Raw genomic sequence first — 24,427 nt, 5'->3', positions numbered from 1 at the left:
CTCCCTCTTTCTCTTTTTCTGCCTTGCTATCGCTCGCTCTCTGTTGCTGTCGCTCTCTCTCTCACACACACTGTCCCTCCCTATTTCTTGTTGTTGTTTCCTCTCCCTCACTTTCACTCTCTCTCCCTCACGCCCTCTGTCTCTCATTTCCTCTGTCTCTCTCTCCCTCACGCTCTGTTTCCCTCATGCTCTCTGGCTCCCTCACTCTTGCTCTTTACCTTGCTCTCTCTGTTACTCCCTTTCTCTTTCCCTCTCTCTCTGCCATTCTCCCACAACTCTAGCTCTCCCCCGCGACTCTATCTCAGTCTCTCACTCTCTGTCTCTCACTTGCTGTCCCTCTCTCTGTCAATCTTTCCCTCTCTCTCTGTCTTCCTGACTCTCTGTCTCCCTCTCCCTTACTCTCTGTCTCTCTCTCTCTCTCTCTCTCTCTCTCTCCCTCTCTGTAACTCTACCTCACATTCTCTCCAACTGTTACCCTTTATCTCTCCCTTGTTCACTCTCTCTCCCTCATTCACATTCTCCCTCATTCCCTCTCTCTTGCTCCTTTTGTCTGTCCCCATTGTGCTTCTGTCTCTCTGTTCCCCTCTCAGCCTCGGTCGCGCTGTCTCTCCCATGCTCCCTCTGTCTCTCTCACACTCCCTCTGTCTCTCCCTCGCTCTCTGTTTCTTTCCCTTTCTCTCTGTCTCTCTCTCTCTCACACTCTCTCGCTTTCTTTCTCCCTGTAACTCTCCTTCACATTCTCTTGCGCTCTCACTCTCCCTTGCTCTCTCTCTCTCTGTCCCTCATCTCTCCCTCACTGTCAGTCTCTCTCCTGCGTTGTCACTTTCTGTCTCTCCCTTGCTCACTCTCTCTCCCTCACTCTCTCCTTCATTCTCTTCCTCTTTCGCTTGTTCATTCTCTCCCTTACTCTCTCTGTTTCTTATCTCACTCCCTCTGTATTTCCCTCACTCTTTCTGCTTCTGCCATAGTTTCTCTGTCTCTCTGTCACTCACTAGCACTCTCTGTCACTCACTCATGCTCTCTGTCCCTCTCCCTAACACTCACTGTCTCCCTCACGCTCTCCATCTCCCTCGTGCACCCTGTGTCCCTCATGCTCTATGTATCCCTTATGCTCTGTATCTCTCGCGTTCTCATTCTCCCTTGCTCTCTCCCTCACTATAAATCTCTCTCCTGCATTGTCCCTTCATTTCCTTCACATGCACTCTCACACTCGCTGTCTCACACTTGAGTTCTCTCCCTCATTCTCGCTCTCTCCCTTGCTCTCTCTGTCTCTCTTTCCCTCTCTCATTGTCTTCAACCCTCACTTTCTGTCTCTCTGCGCTCGCTCTCTCTCCCTTGTGTGCTCTCTCTCCCCCTCATTCTCTCCCCATTTTATCTCTTGCTTGTTCTCTGTTTCTCACCTCACTCTGTCTGTTTCTCACTTTGCTCTTTCTGTTTCTCAGTTTGTGCTCTCTGTCTGTCTCCCTTGCACTCTACGCCATTCAATCATGCTCTCATTCACTTTCCCTCTCTCTTCTTTTTTCCCTCTCTTTCTCTTTCTCTCTCTTTCCCTTTCTCACTGTGTCTCTCTTGCTGTCTATTTTTCTCTCTCATGCTCTGCCTCACGTTTACTCTCTCTCATCCTTTGTCTCTCTGTCATGCTCTCACTCTCTCTGTCTCTCTCTGCCTAGTGTCTAGGTGTTCCTGTTTTTCCTCCTCCGTGCCCTGATGTTTTTCTCTCTCTCTCTCTTCTTCCCTTCCCTTCCCTCCTGCCCCCCACCATTTTCTCTTTCTCAGTATGTCTCTCTATCTTTCCCAATGTCTCTATCTCACTAACTTTTTGCAAAGACCACACTTTCTCTCTTTATTCTTTATCAACTTATGTTGTCCCTGTCCTGGGACTGTTTGATGGGGACAGGGGTGAGGAAATTTTATCTAACCTCATGCTGTACCACTTCTGGAATTGTTGATGAGAGCAGTGTAGAGGGAAGTTTGCTCTGTATTTGTCCCCATGCTGTACCTGCTTTGCGAGCATTTGATGGGGAAAATGTGCGAGTTTCATTCTATGTCTAATCTCGCATTGTCCCTGGCCTGGTTGTTGGTGGCAGTGTGGGGAAGATTTCCATTCGACTCCATTTCTGTGGTGTCACGTCGCAGTTTATTGAGCTTCCATTTTCTCTTCTTCCTATGTTTGAAGGACTGCCCTGTTGCCTCGGTCTGATGATGCCGATTTGAAACCACTGTCACCCTGGCAGAAGCTAAAAACTTTCTACACCGCACCCGTGGTGGTCTTTTACTGGAATATCCTGGCCTATTTTGGCTTCCTGTGGCTGTTTTCCTACATTCTGGTGATCGACTTCCAGGAGCAACCTTCAGGAAGGGAATACCTTCTCTATTTCTGGCTGTCTACTTTGGTGTGTGAAGAAATAAGACAGGTGAGGTCTCATCCGCTGGCGTTTGTGGGCAAGGGCGCATGGGGTGCAGCAACTAGCATTCTCCCTAAAGTTCTCACCCTTTGAACCTTCAAATTATTTTGCATTGGTTCCGGGAGATGCTGACTGGGGAGTAAGGTACTGGCAATGGATTGAGGATTAATTAGGCAGAAAGTTGGGGCAGCACGGTGACACACTGCTGCCTCACAGCACCAGGGTCCCAGGTTCAATTCTAGCCTCGGGTGACTGTCTGTGTGGAGTTTGCACATTCTCCCTGTGTCTGCGTGGGTTTCCTCCGGGTGCTCCGGTTTCCACCCACAGTCACAAAGATGTGCAGGTTAGGTGAATTGGCCATGCTAAATTGTCCATAGTGTTAGGTGCATTTGTCAGAGGGAAATGGGTCTGGGTGGGTTACTCTTCGGAGGGTCGGAGTGGACCGAAGGGCCTGTTCCACACTTTAGGGAAACCAAAAAAAAGTAGAGGGGAAGAATAAGTGGGTCATTCTCAGGTTGGCAGGTTGTGACCAGTTGGTGTCAGAAGGATCTGTGCTTGGACCCCAGCAGTCCACAATCTGTATCAATATGATGTGGGGGTGTCAGTTTTGGACTGGGGTGGACAAAATTAAATATCAGGTAAAAAGGAGGCTGCCTGAACTGCTGTGCTTTTCCAGCACCACTCTAATCTAAACTCTGGTTTCCAGCATCTGCAGTCATTGTTTTTACCAAGTTAAATATCACACAATACCAGGTTATAGTCCAACAGTTTTACTTGGACGCACTAGTTTTCAGAGCACTGCTCCTTTTTCAGGTGGTTGTGAAGAAGGACCATAATGCATGACATAGAACAAGGAACATAGCAAGGTTGTTACAAAATAGTATCCTGTGTGCTTGATACGTGGCACATTTCCACTGAGGAAAGGGCATGGCCCGGCACATTCAATGTCCTTTAATGCAGTACAATGCACATGTGAGTGCTCCACTTCATTGTAAGCCTGCCCCCCCCAAACCACAACCTTGCTCTTGTTAGGCAGTTACATTTCCAAAAAGGTCCACCGGGTCATCACAGCGAGCAAATTCATCTGGCAAGTGGCTGCAGAGCACCAGTGGGGACAGCGGGTCTCGGTCCTCAAGGAGCTCCATGTCTTCCAGGTAGTTCCCCAGAGCCAGGTCCCTGCGGCCCCTGGACGGGGACTGTAGCTGCCGCGGCTGCGAACCGTTGACCGCCGAGTTCTGAGACGACGAGCCGGCCGCCAGGCACTGCAGCGGCACAGCAGCTACCAGCAGTGCCAACTGTCCACCCAGTAACAAGTGACCGAGCGTCACAGCCCACATCTTCCCTAGGCTCAGTCTGTCCCCTCTCTCTCGGTTGCCTTACCAACCAACAACAAACAACACTGTAATTTTTTGCTGTTAATTCTGTGTCTTATGGTCCTGCTTCACAACCACCTGATGAAGGAGCAGCGCTCCAAGAGCTAATGCTTCCAATTAAACTTGTTGGACTATAACCTGGTCATAGAGTCATAGAGATGTACAGCACAGAAACAGACCCTTCGAACAACCGTCCACACCAACCAAATATCCCAACCCAATCTCATTCCCATTTGCGAGCACCCAGCCCATATCCCCCCAAACCCTTCGTATTCATATACCCATCCAGATGCCTTTTAAATGTTGCAATTGTACCAGTCTCCACCAGTTCCTCTGGCAGCTCATTCCATATATATGCCACCCACTGCATGAAAAAGTTGCCCCTTAGGTCTCTTTTATATCTTTCCCCTCTCACTCTAAACCTATGCCCTCTAGTTCTGGACTCCCCGACCCCAGGGAAAATACTTTGTCTATTTATCCTATCCTTGCCTCGCATAAGTTTATAAACATCTATAACGTCACCTCTCAGCCTCCGAAGCTCCAGGGAAAACAGCGCCAGCCTATTCAACCTCTCCTTTTCTGAACCCTTTCAAGTTACACAACATCCTTCCGATAGGAAGGAGACCAGAATTACACGCAATAGTCCAACAGTGGCCTAACCAATGACCTGTACAGCTGCAACATGACCTCCCAATTTCTATGCTCTGCCCAATAAAGGAAAGCATACCAAATGCCTTCTTCACTATCCAATCTACCTGTGATTCCACTTTCAAGGAGCTATGAACCTGCACTCCAAGGTCTCTTTGTTCAGCAACACTCCCTAGGACCTTACCATTATTATAAATCCTGCTAAGATCACTGAAACATCTCGCATCTATCTAAATTAAACTCCATCTGCCACTCCTCAGCCCATTGGCTCATCTGATCAAGTTCCCATTATAATCTAAGGTAACCTTCTTCTCTGTCCACTCCGTCTTCAATTTTGGTGTCATCTGCAAACTTACTAACTGTACCTCCTACATTATGTCCAAATCGTGTGACTTGTGGGGATCAATTGCAATATTACCAAGTTTGCAGATGAGATAAAACTTGATGGTTATGTGTTATGCAAAGGATGCAAAGAGGCTTTCAAGGGATACAGTCGGTCTGAAGTATAGCTAAGAATAGCTAAGTATAAAGCAAATGGAATGTAATGTGGTCAAGAAAGAGCTTACCGACTTATACACTTAAGTGGCAGATGAAGTGTAATTCAGATAAATGCAAGGTGCTACATTTTGGGAAAACAAATCTTAGCAGTACTTATATATTTAATAGTAAGGTCCTGGGGAGTGTTGCTGAACAAAGAGACCTTGGAGTGCAGGTTCATAGCTCCTTGAAAGTGGAGTCGCAAGTAGATAGGATAGTGAAGAAGGCATTTGGTATGCTTTCCTTTATTAGTCAGAGTATTGAGTACAGGAGTCGAGAGGTCATGTTGCAGCTGTACAGGACATTGGTTAGGCCACTGTTGGAATATTGTGCGCAATTCTGGTCTCCTTCCTATCAGAAGAATGTTGTGAAACTTGAAAGGGTTCAGAAAAGAGTTACAAGAATGTTGCCGGGATTGGAGGATTTGAGCTATGAGGAGAGGCTGAACAGGCTGGGGCTGTTTTCCCTGGAGCGTCAAAGGCTGAGGGGTGATGTTATAGAGATTTACAAATTTATGAGGGTAAATAGGCAAAGTCTTTTCCCTGGGGTTGGGGAGTCCACAACCAGAGGGCATAGATTAGATTGTCTACAGTGTGGAAACAGGCCCTTCAGCCCAACAAGTCCACACCGCCCCTCCGAAGAGAAACCCACCCAAACCCATTCCTCTACCCAACCCTATATTTAACCCCGACTAACGCACCTAACACTGTTAGCATGGTCAATTCACCTGACCTGCACATCTTTGGATTATTTAGGGTGAGAGGGGAAAGGTATAAAAGAGACCCAAGGGGAAACTTTTTCACACAGAGGGTGGTACATGTATGGAATGACCTGCCAGAGGAAGTGGTGGAGGCTGGTACAATTGCATTTGGATGGGGATATGAATAGGAAGGGTTTGGAGGGATATGGGCCGGGTGCTGGCAGGTGGGACTAGATTGGGTTGGGATATCTGGTCAGCATGGACAAGTTGGACTGAAGCTTCTGTTTCCATGCTGTACATCTCTATGACTCTATGAGGAACAAAGGTGCACAGTATGTCTTCAATGAACAGAGATTGGAAAGTATTGATGTCCCAATGGACCTGAGTGTGTTGTTCATAAGTCACTGTAAATTGACATGTAAATGCAGCAATCTATTTGTGATGTATACAGTACATTGGCTCTTTAGATTAGATTATTTACAGTGTGGAAACAGGCCCTTCGGCCCAACAAGTCCACACCGACCCGCCGAAGCGAAACCCACCCATACCCTTACATTTGCCACTTACCTAACACCACGGGCTATTTAGCATGGTCAATTCACCTTACCTGCACATCTTTGGACTGTGGGAGGAAACCAGAGCACCCGGAGGAAACCCACGCAGACACTGGGAGGACGTGCAAACTCCACACAGTCAGTTGCCTGAGGCGGGAATTGAACCTGGGTCTCTGGCACTGTGAGGCAACAGGGCTAACTACTGTGCCACTGTTCCGCCCTTATCACAAAAGGATTTGAGCATGGGAATTGAGTCATCTTCCTTCATTTGTATAGAACAGAGATGAGACTAAGTCTAGAGCAGTGTGTACAGTTCTGGTCCAATTGCCTAATGTAGGATATACTTGATATGAAACTGAACCTGAGATGGTGAGACTGTCCTTCAAGAAGAGACTAAGGAGAATGGGCTTGTCTTCCATGGAGTTCAGAAGAACGAGAGAGGATATCGTAGGAACATTTAAAATTCTTAAAAGGATGTACAGAGCAGATGTAGAAAGGATGTTTGCCTGGCTGTGGGGTCTAGAACCAGAAGATGCAATCTCAGAGTCGAAAAGTGTGGCACTGGAAAAGCACAGCAGGTCAGGCAGCGTCTGAGGAGCAGGAGAGTCAACATTTCGAGCATAAGGCCTTCATCGGGTCTTCCCTTTGTATAAAGAAATTGCCCCTGATGTCTTTTTAATATCTATCTCCTCTCACATTTAAAATATGACCCCTAGTCTTGAAATCCCCCATCCTAGGGAAAAGACACCTATCATTAACTCTATCTACACCCCTCGTGGTTTTATAAACCTTTATAAGGTCTAAACTCCAGCGAAATAAATTCTAGCCTATCCAGCCTTACTTTTTAACTCTAACCTTCCATACCTGGCATCATCATTGTTAACTGCTGCAAATGTGTTGCTGGTCAAAGCACAGCAGGTTAGGCAGCATCTCAGGAATAGAGAATTCGACGTTTCGAGCATAAGCCCTTCATCAGGAATAAGAGAGAGAGAGCCAAGCAGGCTGAGATAAAAGGTAGGGAGGAGGGACTAGGGGGAGGGGCGATGGAGGTGGGATAGGTGGAAGGAGGTCAAGGTGAGGGTGATAGGCCGGAGTGGGGTGGGGGCGGAGAGGTCACCTATCCCACCTCCATCGCCCCTCCCCCTAGTCCCTCCTCCCTACCTTTTATCTCAGCCTGCTTGGCTCTCTCTCTCTTATTCCTGATGAAGGGCTTATGCTCGAAACGTCGAATTCTCTATTCCTGAGATGCTGCCTAACCTGCTGTGCTTTGACCAGCAACACATTTGCAGCTGTGATCTCCAGCATCTGCAGACCTCATTTTTTACTCTATCATCATTGTTAATCATTTCTGAAACCTCTCCAGCTTAATAAAATCCTTCCTGTATCTGGGTGACCAGAACTGGACACGGTATTATAGATCGAAGGAGATGGGGTGGAATATAATTAGATCATTTGTGTCAGTCTTTACAGTCAAAGATATTTTCAACATCACATTAATACGAGAGAATATCAGGGAGGAATTAAATACCATTATTATCACTACAAAAGTGGTATTAGACAAACTATAGGGGCTAAAGGCAGATAAGTTTTCTGGGCCTGATGGTTGGCATCCCAAGATCCTAAAAGAAGTAGCTTTAGAAGTAGTGTGGTTGTGTTAGTTGTAATTTTTCGAAGCTCATTGAGTTCTAGAAGATGTATCAGAGGATTGGAAAATTATTCATGAAGCACACCTATTCAAAAAAAAGAGGGAGGCAATGGTGTGTAAATAAAGGGCAAATAACCCAGAAATTGTCAAGATAGATACATTTTTAGATTCTATAGGGATTGAGGGCTACAGGGAGAAAGCAGGAATATGGTATTGATATACAGGACCAGCCATGATTGTATTGAATGGTCAAGCAAACTCGAAAGACCAAATGGCCTACTCTGGCTCTATACTTAAACACAGGTCTGAGAGTTATGTCCTAGCTATACAGAGTTCAGGAAAAATGCATTGGCATACATGAATGTATAATGTACTTATGGAGAAAGATATACAACATTGATATGCTAAAAGGCAGGTCATAAAGATACGATTTGTCATTTGGAACTGTCTGTTTCAAACAAAATAGCTAAGGTGAGAAGTCCATTGAAATTGTGAAAACTGAAATTGATTGTTGCTCGACAAGATTATGAAGGCGAAGAAATCCAACCAGTCATCATATAATGTAGCAGGAGATGAGGTTTGAGGGGCTGAATGTTCTCCTGTTCCTTGGCTGTGCAATATCACTGTGCTTTGTTCCCTTGGGTTTGTCTGCTTGCAGCTGTTGTATGATCCGGGTGGTTTCGGCTTCCGGAGGAAGGCCCTCTTATACATCAGTAGCGTCTGGAATTGCATGGACGTGGCTGCCATCGTGATTTTTGTGGTGGGGCTCCTTTGCAGGTTTGTGCTGGTTTGAGACTTTTTAACTCTTCCTAGTATGCCCAAGGCATGGATTCTCAATGGTGACAGGATTCCTTAGCTTCGCGTGCTCGATTACACACTCGCACACATTCACATTCAAATTTCACACAGAAAACATACTCACACACTGAAAGGCAGGTACGCTGTTACCACGTTACCCCTTTACACATGCAGAGTACCAGTCCCTGACCCAGTTTGCTCTGTGCTGGTTCTAGAGTGAACAGAACCCCAATACTCCTGTTTATGTCTGTCAGCCAGGATTCCCTGATTGGGGATGTTAACCTTGTCCAATCAAGGAACTCATATTCTATGGGATCCACCTGGCTGATCTCATTCCAATCATTATATCCCTCCCCCTCTAAATCCTTGGATCTTTTTCCTGTAGCATTTCCTGGCACGTTTTCATACCCGGTCCGGTTCCTCGGACTCTGCCTCGGATTGTGGTGGCATGGAGCTGCCTACAGCCTGTCTCTTGCTCCTGGAGAGTCACAGCCGAAATTCATCATCTTCAGGGCAGCAACGATGTTCAAGGCTGTGACATCGGCCATGTCCATCTCATCCTCAGAGGTTTCTTTGACACCAGGTGGAGGGGAGGAACCCACGCATTCGGACAGCCCTGCCAGATGGTCTAGGGTCAAAAGGTATGGCACTAGAAAAGCACATCAGGAATTCCTGATAAAGGGCTTATGCCCTAAACATTGATTCTCCTGTTCCTTGGATGCGGACTAACTTGATGTTGCTTTTCCAGCGCTACACTTTTCAACTCTGATCTCCACCATCTGCAGCCTTCACTTTCCCCCGGATGTTCTGAGGGGTTGGGTATGTTTTGCGCCTGGTTCTTTTGCAAGGTAGCAGCTCTCACATGGTCTACATGCTTGTTTGGGACCACCTCTCCTCCCTGAACTTTGTATCTCACATCAACAATGTCCATTACCCATGCAGGGCCATTCCTGCTGTTTCGACACCAAACTTCATCCCCTGCAGTAAACTCTCTCTCTCACTTAGAGGAATCTTGAGTTCAACATTGGAATTCCTGATGTCGTTTCACCTCCTGCTGCAGTGTCTTCTCCCATAAGCAACTTTACTGGAGCTGCCCCTGTATTTGCATGAGGGCTGGTCCTATAATCAAACAGGAACTGGAATGAATAAAGCTTTAAAGCCTTCAAAGACTCGACCGCTCTTTCTGCCAGAATCTTGGACAAAGAATGGTTGGAGCTGTCCTTACTTGCAGAATGCTAATCAACGTTGGGAAATAATTGAATTCTCTGCTGGAAAGTGATTTCCCGTTGTCTGTGACCAAAACCTCTGGGAGTCGATGTATTGTAAAATATACTCACAACTTTCAATTGCCGTCCTTGCGTTTGACGAATTCACTTAGATTAGATTCCCTACAGTGTGGAAACAGGCCCTTCGGCCCAACAAGTCCACACCGACCATCCAAAGAGTAACCCACCCAGAGCCATTCCTCTACATTTACCCCTGACTAATGCACCATGGGCAATTTAGCATGGCCAATTCACCTGACCAGTACATCTTTTGTACTGTGAGAGGAAACTCATACAGACACGGGGAGAATGTGCAAACTCCACACAGACAGTCACCTGAGGCTGGAATCAAGCCCGGGTCCCTGGTGCTGTGAGGCAGCTGTGCTAACTACTGAGCCACGATGCCCCCCAAAGGTGTTAGCAAGCTTTATGCAAGTCCAACCACTTCGAATGGGCATCCACAATGACTAAAAACATACAGCCTACAAAAGGACCAGCATAGTTGACGTGTAACTGAGTCCAGGGTTTACCCTGCCATTCCCAAAAATGTGGGGGAGCTGCTGGTGGTCATTCATGTTATTGTTGGCACCCTGGCACTGTCTTACCCACAAAATTATGACAGCATCCAATTCTGGCCACCAGACATTACTTCTGGCTGACACTTTCATTTTGGAAATCCATAGATGACCCTGGTGGAGTTTTGCTAATATCTGTGGGTGTATGAATAGGAAGGGATATGGGCCAGATGTTGGCAGGTGGGACTAGATTGGGTTGGGATATCTGGTCGGCATGGATGGGTTGCACCGAAGGGTCAATTTCCGTGCTGTACAATTCTATGATTCTATGATGGCGATCTTTGCTCAGGACAGTCAATTTTGCTCCCAATAATAATATATTGCCCTCTACTGTGACCTGGTCTCACCAAGTCCAGAAAGATTTCAATTCTGGTTGTGATTGCCCTTTTGATTTCCCCCATCACCACCAGCTGTTTTAGTTTTGCCAGGACAGGATTTTTTTTGTCTCCACAGTCTGATATTGTCAGCAGTGAACAGAAAATTTAAAACCAGACCAGACTCTTCTAATGGCAGCATCACTGATAGTGGAACTGCCAATAAAGGCTGTTCAAGGTATCTGCATTTCCCCACTTGGTCTCCTGGACCATATTCTAACTTTAATTGTATGTATGGATGGCACAGTCACTCAGTGGTTAGCACTGTTGCCTCACAGTGCCAGGGACCCGGGTTCAATTCCAGCCTTGGGTGAACTGTCTGTGTGGAGATTGCATATTCTCCCCCTGTCTGCGTGGGTTTCCTCCGGTTGCTCCAGTTTCCTCCCACAGCCCAAAGGTGTGCAGTTGGAATCATAGTGTGCCAACATCTTAGATGACGATAGCTGCTTCTTCATTCCCTCAAGGCTACATCTTGGCTACAGGACTATTTCCAAGGCTGACCCTTTCTCAATAGCAAGTGTAAGGGTTCCTGGGTGTAGGGCAGGTTATGGATAAATTTTCTGTAATAACTCGCCAACCCAAGAGAAGAGCAAAACTCCAGTGCAGAGGTGGGAGCCAGGGCATCTTTGATTACCCTCACTTTATCTTCCAATGGGTATAACCTGGTATTGTCAACTTTGTAACCCAAGTAGATGACTTGGGGTGCCTGGAGCACATATTTTTTCTCCTAAGACATATACCCATGGAGAAACATTTAAGCACAATGTCCAAAATCTCCAAATGTTCTTTATTGGTCTTCCCAGTTGTGAGCAGGTCATCCAGATAAATGGCGACCTGAGGTAGACCTTGGTAAATGTTTTCCATCGTCCACTGGAAAATGATGATGATTCACCAAAAGGCAGTCCCATATGTCTAAAGCCTTATGGGTAATAATTGCAACGTACTTCTGAGAATTCTCATCTAATAGTAATTGCAGGTACACATGGCTCATTTCCAGCTTCCTGAAGGACCACCCCACCAGACCCCACCCTCACTCAGTTTTGCATGTAACTCTTCTATGTGAGGGATTGGGTATTTAGTTGGGCAAAATGGTTCACCGTTTATTTGAAATCTCAACAAAGGCATGTCAGCCCATCAGGTTTCACAGTGGGTAAGACAAGTGCTGCCCATTCCGCAAATGGTGGGCGGCACGGTGGCATAGCAGTTAGCACTGCTGCCTCACAGTGCCAGAGACCCGGGTTCAACTCCCGCCTCAGGCAATTGACTGTGTGGAGTTTGCAGGTTCTCCCCGTGTCTGCGTGGGTTTCCTCCAGGTGCTCCGGTTTCCTCCCACAGTCCAAAAATGTGCAGGTCAGGTGAATTGACCATGCTAAATTGCCCATAGTGTTAGGTAAGGGACAAATTAGGGGTATGGGTGGGTTTCGCTTTGGCGGGTCGGTGTGGACTTATTGGGCCGAAGGGCCTGTTTCCACACTGTAGGTAATCTAATCTAATCTAAAAACCGTACTGATACAACGATCACTTCACTTTCCCGCCTCCTGATTTCTCCCTCTACTTCTGCATGTAAGGCAAATGGGCAGGCCTTGCAGTGTCGTGGAATTGCTTCTTGTTCGACATGTAATGTGGCCTTCGCTCTAGAACTGCCTGAGAAACCTCCGGGTATTTACTTAAGACTTCACGAGTTTGTCATTTCCTAATCAAAAAAGTGTTGAGACGATTAAGTTGAAACCATCAGGCTTAGGCCAGAGCCTTTTACCGCAATCAGTACTAACTGAACCAGCTACTTCGCTGAGGAGACTGGAACCATCTCCTTAATCTGTAGGGATTCCCTGGTACAGTCTCTCAGCCTGGCTGAGGTCTTACACAAATGTGCCTGTTAGAGGCCAGAGCGAATTTTGGTAAAGACTGTTTCTGCAATCACTGGTATCAACCTCTATTAGCACTGGGTGACCATTTAACCAGACATTTGGTTGGTTCTGGTTTGGATGTTACTAAGAAATGTAACTGTTCCAGATCAGGTGGACTTTCCAGGGTACGCACCCTCCTGGATACCGGCCGATGAGTTTTCTCACTCAATTCAGACTTATTGGAACTTTTTTACTATCTCAAGTTGATGTTCCAGCAGTAACTGCCAGCCCCGATTCTTGAGAAAATTTTAACAATTTGCTCGAGACTTGGCTTTGTTTTGGGGTTTTGCTGTGGGCTGATCTTGTGTCCCTCAGTACAAGACGTGTCCTGAGTGAGACTATGCAATCGCCTTCACTTAAATGGTGTTCCCCAGCCTGGTGACAGTGTCCACTTCAGTCAGTATACCCTGTAACGCATAAGCTCCACTTGCTGCAGTTTCTAATGACAACGCCAGTTATGGTGCCTGTTTGAATGCAGTTGGTGCTGGGGAATGGGTCCGGGTGTGATACGCTTCAGTGGGGTTGATTCAATGGGTCAAATGCCCTGCTTCCACACCAAAGGGATTCTATGATTCAATGAACCCCAAGTATTCCTGTTTATTTCTGTCAGCCAGTTATTGGATCTATATTCTATGAGATCCCTGGGTAATCCGTTCCAATCATTATACATCTGCACAGACTTACACTCACTTACGCACATTCATACAGTCACAGTTACTCGATTACATGCTCACGCACCTACACATAAATATACTCAGTAAAACACTCATTTCCATGCTTGTGTACACATATACACTTACACAGTGACACACTCACTTGTACTCACACAACGCACTCACTCTGTCTCACACACACGTAGGCACTGAACACAGATGCACACAGTCACTTGTACCCTTCTACATGAGTTTACACACAGACGCACACAATTTATGTATTCATTTACTTTAACACAACATTACATGCACATACATACTCATTTACACACTTACAGATAGCATGCGTCTGCACATGCACAAATTCATTTGTACATGCACTTTCATCTATACATGTAGGCACACTGTCACGTTCACCTGAACACTTGCACACTCTATCACAACCCACACATGCACAGAACACACTTTCTCACTCAGAGTCGGCTGCGCAGATCGTAACTTGCAAATAACAAGAAAGGACGAAGAACAGTACAGCACAGAAACACATCCATTGGCCCACCAAGACTGTGCTGACACATAATGGCTGAACTGAAAACCTCTTGCCTCTAAGCAGTCTATATCCCTCTAATCCCTGCCCATTCATGTATCTGTCAAGATACCTCTTAAATGTTGCTATTGTATCTGCTTCTGCCATCTCCTCTAGCAGTGCATTTCAGGCACTTATCACCTTCTGTGTAAAAAAAACTTTTGTCTCACATCTCCTTCAAACTTTCCTCCTTTTATCTTAAAAATCAATGTTCCCACCTAATCAACATTTCTACCCTGGGAAAAATACTCCACCTATCTCTTCTATCCATGCCTGTCAGAATTGTATAAACTTCTATCAGGTTGCCCCTCAGCCTTCAACATTCAAGTCAAAACAAATCAAGATTGTCCAACACCCTTGAAACCAGGCAACATTCTGGTAAACCTTTCAGGTATTCTCTCCAAAGCGTCCACATCCTTCTGTTGGCGTGGTGACCAGACTGTCTACAAAATTCCAAATGTGATATAACCAAAGTTCTATGCATCTGCACCATGGCTTACCAATTTTATACTCTATGGCCTGACTGTTGAAGCTCAATGCAATGCCTTCTTGACCACTTGTGTTGCCCACGTTCAGAGTACTGTGGACCTATATACCTAGATCCTTATGTATATTGATGTTACTAAGGGTTCTGCCATTTACTCTATACTTCCCTCCTGCACTATACCTTCTCAAATGCATCACCTTACATTTGTCTGGGTTAAATTCCACCTGCCATTTCTCTGCCTAAGTTTTCAACCTATTTCCTGCTGTATTCTTTGGCAATTCTCCTCCCTATCCGCACTTGCCCCAATGTTTATGTTTCTGTTCTCCACCAATTTATTTGCATATGTTACAAACAACAGGGATCCCATCACTGATCACAGATCTCCAGCCAGAAAAACATCCTTCCACCTCTACTCTCTGTCATCTATAACCAGGCCAATTCTATATGTATCTTACCAATTCACTGTAGAACCCATGTGACTTCACCTGCTGTATCAGCCTGCCAAGGCAAACCTTGTCAAAGGCCTTGCTGAAGTCTATGTAAACACCATCCACTGCCCTGCCCTCATCAATCCTCAAAAAAATACAATTAGGTTTGTTTGCCTATTGCTAATAAGTCCATGTTTTTCTAAATATGGGTGAATCCTGTCCCAAAGAATCTTCTCCAGTAATGTTCCTACTACTGAAGTAAGGCTCATCGGCCTGTAATTTCCCAGATTATCCCTGTTGCCCTTCTTATACAAAGGAACAGCACTGGTTATTCTGCAGTTCTCTGGGATTGTTCCTGTGATTAAAAAAAATACTAAGATTTAATACAAAGCTCCAGCAATTTACTCATGTGAGTCCTTCAACATTTTGGGTTAGATCCCACCAGGTCCTAGGGATTTGTCTCCCTTTATGCCTTCGAAGCACCAACACTATCTCCTTTTCGATTACCTTCTTACAGTTCCCAACATCTCCCTTCTCAAATGTAATCTGTCCTGCCTTTCAGTATTTTGTATTTAAACAATCATGCAGTTGTACAGCACAGAAACAGACCCTTTGGAACAACCCATCCATGCCAACCAGATATCCTAAATTAATCTAGTACAGCTTACAAGCACTTGGCCCATATCCCTCTAAACACTTCTTATTCATATACCAATCCAGATGCCTTTTAAATGTTGTAATTGTACCTGCCTTTAGAACTTATTCTGGCAGCTAGCTGCATACATTCTCCACCCTCTACGTGAAAAAGTTGCCCTTTAGGTCATTTTAAATCTTTCTCCTCTCAGCTGTGGCCTATGCCCTCTCATTTTAGACGCCCCCCGGAATAATGATCTTGGCTATTCACCCTATCCATGCCCCTCATGATTTTACAAATATTAGAGCAATGGAGGCTGAGGGGTGACGTTATGGGAGTCAGGGATGTGGGGGGGCGGGGGGGGGGGGGGCCTGGGGTTCGATGAAGAGAGAGCAGGAGTGGGGGAAGTGAGAAGAGAATGGGAGTGGGGGAGGTGAGGAGAGAATGGGAGTGGGGAGGGAGGACAGAATGAAAGAGGAGGGAGAAGGGAATAGGAATGGGGGTGAGGAGGGAATTGGAGTGGGGGCATTGGGGAGAATGGGAAGGGCGTGGGCTTCAGAGAAAATAGCTCCAGCCTATTCTGCCTCTCCCTGTAGCTCAACCCTCTAACCCTGGCAACATCCTTGTGAATCTTTTCTGACCCCTTCCACATTTGACAATGTCCTTTCTAAACAGGGAATTTCAGGCAGTGTTCCAAAAATGGCCGAACCAATGTCCAGATACACATGACCTCCCAACTTCTTTACTCAGTGGTTACCTCCGTAAGTTTCTGATGTTAGGGAGATTGACAAGGCCAACTGCCTGGGAGAACCGAGGAGGGAGACCAGCTTCCACTGAATTCCATTCAAGGTAGACTGTCCACTTCATTGCAGTTGGTGCATGTGTGATGGCAGGGAGAGAGGTGAACTTGGAGTGCACTGCCCTGAGGCAATTTGGTGGTAAGAGGTCATGGTGGGATGGGGTGAATGTCATTATGAACCTCTCACTGTAGAAGATGATTTATGGGTAAAATCTAAACTATTCATACTATTCATTCTTTTAGGTTTTTCCCTTCAACTTTATACTTGGGAAAGATTATTTTGGCCCTGGATTTCATCATTTACTGTCTCAGAGTGATGCATATTTTTACTGTTAGCAAAACGCTTGGGCCAAAAATCATCATGGTGCAAATGATGGTAAGTTGTTGGTGTACTGTGTATCAGAGCATGTATCTTTGTGAGTCTGCATATATGGAAACTTTGTGTATTTCTGTGTACGTATGTGTGAGCAATTTATGTGCGTACTTTTGCATGTGCTTCCATGTGCGTGTGTGAGCGTGTGTGCATATTGCTATGGTAAACAAACATAAGCTATCACCATATAAACTACAAGTTAACGACCTTATCCTTTTATAAACTCTTCATTACCCAAACCTTCCTCACCCTATACACACAAACGTGCACGGAGATGAATAAACAGACAGAGCAAAATAGGTTATGCACAGGGGAAAATTGGGAAAGCGGTTCAGTAGTTCCTACTCACGGGTTGCTGTATGATTCTTACGCTGATCAGAATATTGTTTTTCAATTGGCTTTCTCTGAATACCTCCATTGGTTTTCAAGAGGCACAGGGTGGCTGGGTCAGTTATTAAAGGTCTCTGATTTGTCAATACAGATGAAGTAAAGATAATGGGTTTTCTTCGGGTTGAAAATGGTGTTTGACTGCAGGGAACAGAGAGACCACTCCTGAGCTTGTGGAGATCTGATCATTTCTCTCTGCACTTTGTTCCTCACCCAAACCTTTCAGTCACCTGAGAACCCATCACATGGTTCTTAACTGGCAGAAGGCTCTGTCATCAATAATTGATGACTTGTCTCAAGACCAATTGACTTCTTTTTGCCAACATGAGCTCAATTTGAGTACAGAAGCCATAAGTACGGGTTGGCTTCAATTCCTGCTTGATCAAATAGCTGTTTAAACATTGCTTGCTATAAGGGTCCAGTGTCTTGCAGCAATGCTTCACAACACTGTTTTGAAGATGGTTCTTCCTCATTCCAGTCCATAATTTTGAAAAAGCACAAAGATAAAAAGGTATGGTATTTACACAGCCTCAGCCTTAATATTATCCAGGTCTTGTTGCATTTGGACAGAGACTACTCCAGTATCTGAGGAGTTGCAAATGGTGCTGAATGTTATGCAATCATCAGCAAATGTCCCACTTCTGATCTTAGGATGGAGGGAGGGTCATTGATGGAGCAGCTGATAAAGGATGACAGAAAGGAGGTGAGAGAGTGACAGAAAGAAAGCGAAAGGGAATACCGAATGATGACAGGAAAGAATGAGAAGGACAAAGATAAAGGGGGAAGGTGCGGGGGTGGGGGAGGCATGAGGAAATTGAAAGAATACTGCAAAAGAAATGAAGTTCATGGCAGACACAAGGAAAGAGAAAAAGTGGCAAGCAGAACAGAGGAATGAGAGAAGGGAAGGAAAGGGGGGTAATGAGAGAATTCCAATCTGAAATGCGTAGACCAATATGATGTGGGAAGTCCCATTAATATTTTGCATTTGCTGCATGGTGTAAATTGTGTATTTAAATTGTGGGGCTCACTGTCCCTCGGGCTCCTCCTCTGACTGTTAGATTATGTGTCCTGCATTGCCCCTGTGTCATCAGTGAAGGATCAGGCTGACAGTACTGCCAACAAAACTGTCTCTGAGAAGGAACTGGCTCCTTCAGAACAATAGAGGTGCAGCAGGGTTATAACTGGTGCCCTCTTCACAGCAAGATACATGTAGGCTCCATTCATCTTCTTCCAGTGAAGGTGTGGAGTGCTCTGCCTAACCCATATGGTGAAAGGGCAGCTTCTTGGATATGGCATTCATGCTTGTGTTGAAGAAAGAGATGATAAAAAATGAAATAATTCCATAGAGGCCAGTATGCTGTCACCAAGTCACCCTTTATTTACATGTGGTGAGTCTCTGGAGAGTCCTTCACAACTGACCCCTCAGAAGGATTTCTTGAAGTGAATGGAACCTCTGACACTTTTTTTTTCCTTCATTTTCCCCCACACTACCACCCAGCAGCTGTAGTGTTTATTTCTCCCCGGTACCCATGCTGTGTGTGTGCACGTGTCAGACACAGGAAAAAACAACAGGAAGAAAGGAAACACCCGAGTGGCCAGTGACAAGCATTGACAAACAAAGGGCAATGCTGCGTGATCAAACAGTGAAGGGGAGGGCAGGGATTAAGTCAAGAAAGAGCTGGAGAGGAAAATAAGACACTCCATTCCCTGCGGTGCCCACCTTTCCCTGAAAATCTCGAGGGTGTTGGTGGACACCACGTCCTCCTTCTCCAGGGACACCCAGGCTCTGACATAACCCCGGAAGAGGGGCAGGCAATCGGCCCTAACGACCCCCTCCACGGCCCACTGCCTGGACCTGTTTATGGCCAGTTTGGCCAGGCCCAGGAGCAGATATTCCTGTTTATTTTTTAAAATCCTTTTTCTTTTTTTTTCACTTTTCCCTCACACTACCGCCTAACTGCGGTAGTGCTTATTTTTAGATAAAAACTTTCTCCCCACCCCTCTCATTTATCTCTCCACCCTTCAGGGTCTCTGCCTGTATTCCTGATGAAGGGCTTTCGAAACATCGATTTTACTGCTCCTCGAATGCTGCCTGAACTGCTGTGCTCTTCCAGCACCACTAATTCAGCGCTTATTTTTCCCCAGCACCCATTTTGTGTGTGTGCAGGTGTAAGACACAGTGAAAGACAAAAGGGGTACAAATTTTTATTCAATTTCCACCACCAGGAAGAAAGGAAACACTCAAGTGGTCTGTAACAAGCAGTGCCCTTCACATCAAAGGGCAATGCTGCATGATCAAACAGTGAAGGGGAGGGCAGGGGTTAAATCAAAATAGAATTGGAGGGGGAAATAACACACTCCATTCCCTGCAGTGCCCACCTGTCCCTAACAGCCCAAGGATGTCGGTGGACACCTCGTGCTCCTTCTCCAGAGACACCCAGGCTCTAACATAACTGCGGCAGAGGGCAGGCAATTGGCCCTAATAACCCCCTCCACGGCCCGCTGCATGGACCTGTTTATGACCAGGGCTCCCTGATTGGGGCGGCTAATCTGGTCCAATCAGGGAAGTCTTTGTCTAGGAGGTCCACCTGGCTGACCCCATCAGAGTCACCACAAAAGGAAAGCCAGATTTGTCTGCTTGCCTTATGGTGCTCTTTCCTGCAGATTCTGACTCCACAAACATTTACAGTGCCTCTGGACAGCTGTTCCTGACAGGAAATCTGGCTCCTTCACCAAGATTAAGGATATGAGTTAACCCAAACTGTCAGCTATCAATCTTCTCAGCCATTTCAGAGGTTATTTAATGCCTCAGTGCACTGCCTAATGTCACTTCCCCAAAGAACCCATGACTGTCTTTTTCTCTGCTCCAGATGAAGGATATCTTCTTCTTCCTGTTTCTACTGCTACTGGCAATCGTGGCATACGGTGTGGCCAAACAGGGTATTCTCATCCACAACGAACAGCGGTTGAACTGGATATTCCAGGGGGTGGTGTACCAGCCGTACCGAATGATATTTGGCGAAATCCCGACTGATGTCAGTTGTAAGTTCACTGTCCTATCGGATGGCCTAAATCATCAGACTTGAGCAAAAGCCTGCCAAAGGTGCTTTACAGCAGATGGCTCTTCACAGAGTGTCCACTGTTATAGCGCAGGGAATAGCTCAGAATTTAACTATTAAAAAAAAAACAAAACAAAATGGTATTTCAACTACATTCTGTGTTATTTACGTTTGGGATAAACTCTTCAAGCCCTAGCAGACCCCCCAAAACTTGACAGTTATGCTTCCAACTGTTTCAACTTCAGCAAATGCAGGATCAAAAGATGAGGAATCTTAAAGTAATTTAGTGGAACAAATCCATTAGCATCTATCTTTTGGACAATGACTCCAGCCCATATCTGGATGATCATTTATTTGAAACTGACAATCAATTGCATAACAGTGATTCAATGGCCCACCACTCAAGCTTCTTACACCCAGCCTGCATGAGACGGCAAAACCAGCCATTTTGTAAGCTTCCAATTGTGAATCTTGATTGCTGTGTATAAACAGGGCCGTGTTTTCTGTTGAACTTTATTCTGTCAATAGCATAAATGCATTGCATACAGTGAAAGTAAAATTTAACAGATCAATATAGTTTACGTTTAGGTTCTGTGAAACTTCTTTTGCGTGCAGAATATTAGTTTCTCTTCTAAAACCTCTAAATAATGGATTTTTGATGTTGTTGTTTACCATTCATCTACTCTTTGATACCACAATGCAATAAGTTTACTGTTTAAATCCATACAGGTTTTAATAGGACAGCTATTTTGAGCACAGAAACATCTCTCAGGTGGCGTTATCGCCACTGAAAACCGTGGTACCCTTCACAAAACTGCAAACTGTAATGAAACCCGGGCCCCTAATTTCCAATGCCATAAATCGTCCCGTACCTAATAGACCTTTTTTCACTGATGCACTGGAAAATGTCTTGTGCCTGTTGTGATACCTACCCATTTACAGTTTGTCCACTTGGGAGAGCAGGTTCTGTTCTAGGATGTAATGATGCAGTGATTATGAGACTAAATTGATAATACAAAGAACATAGGACTTTGAGGATGTGTAAACAGTTTGTTTTAACCAGGCAATGAGGAGTGAAGACCAGTAGAGTGTGAAGTTGTCAGAAGGAAATTTTCTGGCCTCTATGCTACTCCAATTCCACAACAATTTGTATGATCCTTTTAAATCTCTTATAAGGCAGTCAGTACATAAAAGACTACGTTAAGACCCTGGGATAAACCACATTCATCAGAATATGTAAGTCTGGTCTTAGAGAATCTAACCAGTGTGTCCTGTGTTCACTTTGTGTTGCTCCAGCACTTGGCCCATAACACTCGCAATACTCTTGTGGTGCAGTGATAGTAGCCCAGCCTGAGTTCAAGTCCCACCTATGCCAGAGGTGTGTAGTAACCTCTAGCAACAGATTTTTAAAGGAAGTTTACTCTTAAATTAAGCCTCAAGTCTCTCAAGAAAAATCATGTACTTCAGATGTCTGAGCTGTTGAATAAAGTGTAATAAGACTTAACCACTTATCAAGATTGAGCGTATTTCCTGGATAGGAAGCAGTTAATAGTTGATGCATTTTTTTCCACCTGCAGGAATGTTTGTAATGGAGTTCCCAATAAATTACACGGGCTGCGAGATTATGATGAATTTATGTAAAGCAATGGTTAGACCTCGGCTGGAGTATTCTGTACAGTTCTGATGCCACATCATAGGAGGGAGTGTGAAGTCACTGGAAAGAGCCCAGAGGAGATTCACAAGAATGGTTCCAGTGATGAGACCTTTCATTTATCAGAATAGATGAGAGATTAGATGATGAAAAATGAAATAACTCCACAGAGGCCAGCACGATGTCACCAAGTCACCCTTTATTTACATGTGGTGAGTCCTTGACATTGCTCCAGCTCCCTCAGAGCCAGCTCTCAGAATGAACAGAACCTCTCACACTCCTGTTTTTTCTTTGCTGGTGAGTCCGTCACACACTGATCCAGCTCCCTCAGAGGCAGCTCTCGGAGTGAATGGAACCTCCAACACCCATGTTTTTTATTTCTTCATTTTCTCCCACACTACCACCTAACTGCAGTAGTGCTTATTTTTCCCCAGCCACCCATGTAGTGTGTGTGCAAGTGTGCGGGACTGTTCTTGGAGAGGAACTGATCCTGAAATCATAAGAGACTGGACAGAGGAGATAGACAAAGCAGGTAAAACTACTGACAGCATGGATTTAAAGCATTTTTCCAAGAGAAGTGAATACAAGGCAAGAAAAAGACTAATTAGGGTCTAGAATGCATTGCCTGGAAATGTAATGGAGGCAGGTTCTATTGAAGTGTTCAGAAGGTGCCTTGGATGATAATTTAATTTAAATAGTACAATGTGCAGGGGATGGGGAAAAGACAGGAGATTGGTGCTAAGCCTAAATGCACAGAAGCTAGTGCAGGCACAATGAGTTGAATGATCTCCTTCAACAGAGTAACGATTGTATAATTCAACTGAAGACATCCTTCCCCACTCAGAATCAGTACCACAGATTAATACCAGCCAGAACGATTGGTGGCAGTGAGTCTATCAATGTGTCAGAGATGGCAGTGATGGTATGGATTCTGATCATTACACTGGGCAGCCCTGGGGTCTGACATGATAATACTCATGCGTCCCAACCATGGTCCACAGAAAGCCACTCAACTGTATTATGGAGATGCTGCAATGAATAAGTCCCAGCCCCACCATTTCAGGATGGCTAATACCCAGAGCCTGAGATTATATACCAAAATAGTTGCTTCAGATGTTACTCCACTCCTTTGTTTGTGCATGCCTCAGTTCAAATGATCAACTAATGAATATCTTCTCTTGCCCTTGAAGATTCAGGTTTTGATCTGAGTCAGTGCACGTTGAATGGCAGTGACCCCTACAAACCTATGTGTCCTAAGCATGACAGCGAGAACATTCCCACCTTCCCAGAGTGGGTAACCACCATCCTGCTCTGCCTGTACCTGCTGTTCAGCAACATTCTCCTGCTCAATCTTTTGATTGCGATGTTCAAGTAAGTGAAAACAATTTTCCAAGAATACGTTAATTACTAGTCTCAGTCATTCTGACGATGAAACCAATCGATTGTTGGAAAAGAAAATACCCATCGGTTTAATTAATACACTTCACAGAAAGAAATCCTACATAATCTGGCCTGTGTACCACTCCATACTCTTAAATGACCTTGGCAATCTGAGCAAGCCACTCAGTTTAGTTAGAGATGGACAATAGATGTTGGATTGGCCAGCCATGCCCACATCTCGTCAAAGAATCTTTTTTAAAAAATGGTTCCATTTCAATATTTTATGGAAAAAGACAAGGACCAACTGAAGATTTGAATCTTCAGCTAGGAGTGGGCTAATACCAGTGAGTTGAAGGAGGGAGTTGTCGAATAGCACTGAAATCAAAGATTGTCCTGGATGAGTTTGAGTTTAGATTAGGGACATTAGACTAGGGAAGGTGTAACAGGAAGTCAATGCTGAGTTATAGTACTTGGAGAACAATAAGATAACAGAGAAGATGAAGTGAAGTGAAATATGGGATTAGAATCATAGAATGTTGTGAATGCAGAAAGGGGCTATTCATCCCATTGAGTCTGCACTGACCCTTCAAACAGCAAGGAGAAAGTGAGGTCTGCAGATGCTGGAGATCAGAGCTGAAAATGTGTTGCTGGAAAAGCACAGCAGGTCAGGCAGCATCCAAGGAACAGGAAATTTGACGTTTCGGGCATAAGCTTGATGAAGGGCTTATGCCCGAAACGTCGAATTTCCTGTTCCTTGGATGCTGCCTGACCTGCTGCACTTTTCCAGCAACACATTTTCACCTTCAAACAGCATCCAACCAGACCCTATCCTGTATTTGCCATGGCTGATCCCACTAGCCTGTATATCCCTAGTCGCTACAGGCAATTTAGCATGCCCTAGTCCACCTAACCTGCACATATTTGGACTTTGAAAGGAAACTGGAGCATCAGCAGAAACTCATGCAGATACAAAGAAAATGCACAAACTCCACACAGACAGTGCCAGATCCCTGGCACCGTGAGGCAGAAGTGCTAGCCACTGAGCCATGTTTTAGACTGAGCATTAGAGGAGCTGAAAATGTGTTGCTGGAAAAGCGCAGCAGGTCAGACAGCATCCAAGGAACAGGAGATTCGACATTTCGGGCATAAGCCCTTCTTCAGGAATCGATTCCTGAAGAAGGGCTTATGCCCGAAACGTCGAATCTCCTG

The 24,427-nt window shown here is 45.2% G+C and overlaps 1 protein-coding gene across 1 annotated transcript in view; it reads left to right on the top strand.

Moving 5' to 3' along the window:
* The window catches only part of trpm2 (transient receptor potential cation channel, subfamily M, member 2), a 136,105-nt gene that overhangs the window by 73,452 nt on the left and 38,226 nt on the right, over positions 1-24,427 (top strand). The window contains 5 exon segments of the mRNA XM_060828173.1: positions 2,177-2,414; positions 8,521-8,639; positions 16,612-16,744; positions 19,999-20,170; positions 23,029-23,209. Coding sequence (XP_060684156.1) covers positions 2,177-2,414; positions 8,521-8,639; positions 16,612-16,744; positions 19,999-20,170; positions 23,029-23,209 — 843 coding nt within the window.

This window comes from Hemiscyllium ocellatum, chromosome 7 (assembly GCF_020745735.1).
Source record: "Hemiscyllium ocellatum isolate sHemOce1 chromosome 7, sHemOce1.pat.X.cur, whole genome shotgun sequence".
Lineage (NCBI taxonomy): Eukaryota > Metazoa > Chordata > Chondrichthyes > Orectolobiformes > Hemiscylliidae > Hemiscyllium > Hemiscyllium ocellatum.
The sequence above is the reverse complement of the archived record's forward strand: the minus strand, read 5'-3'. Positions and strand labels throughout refer to the sequence as shown.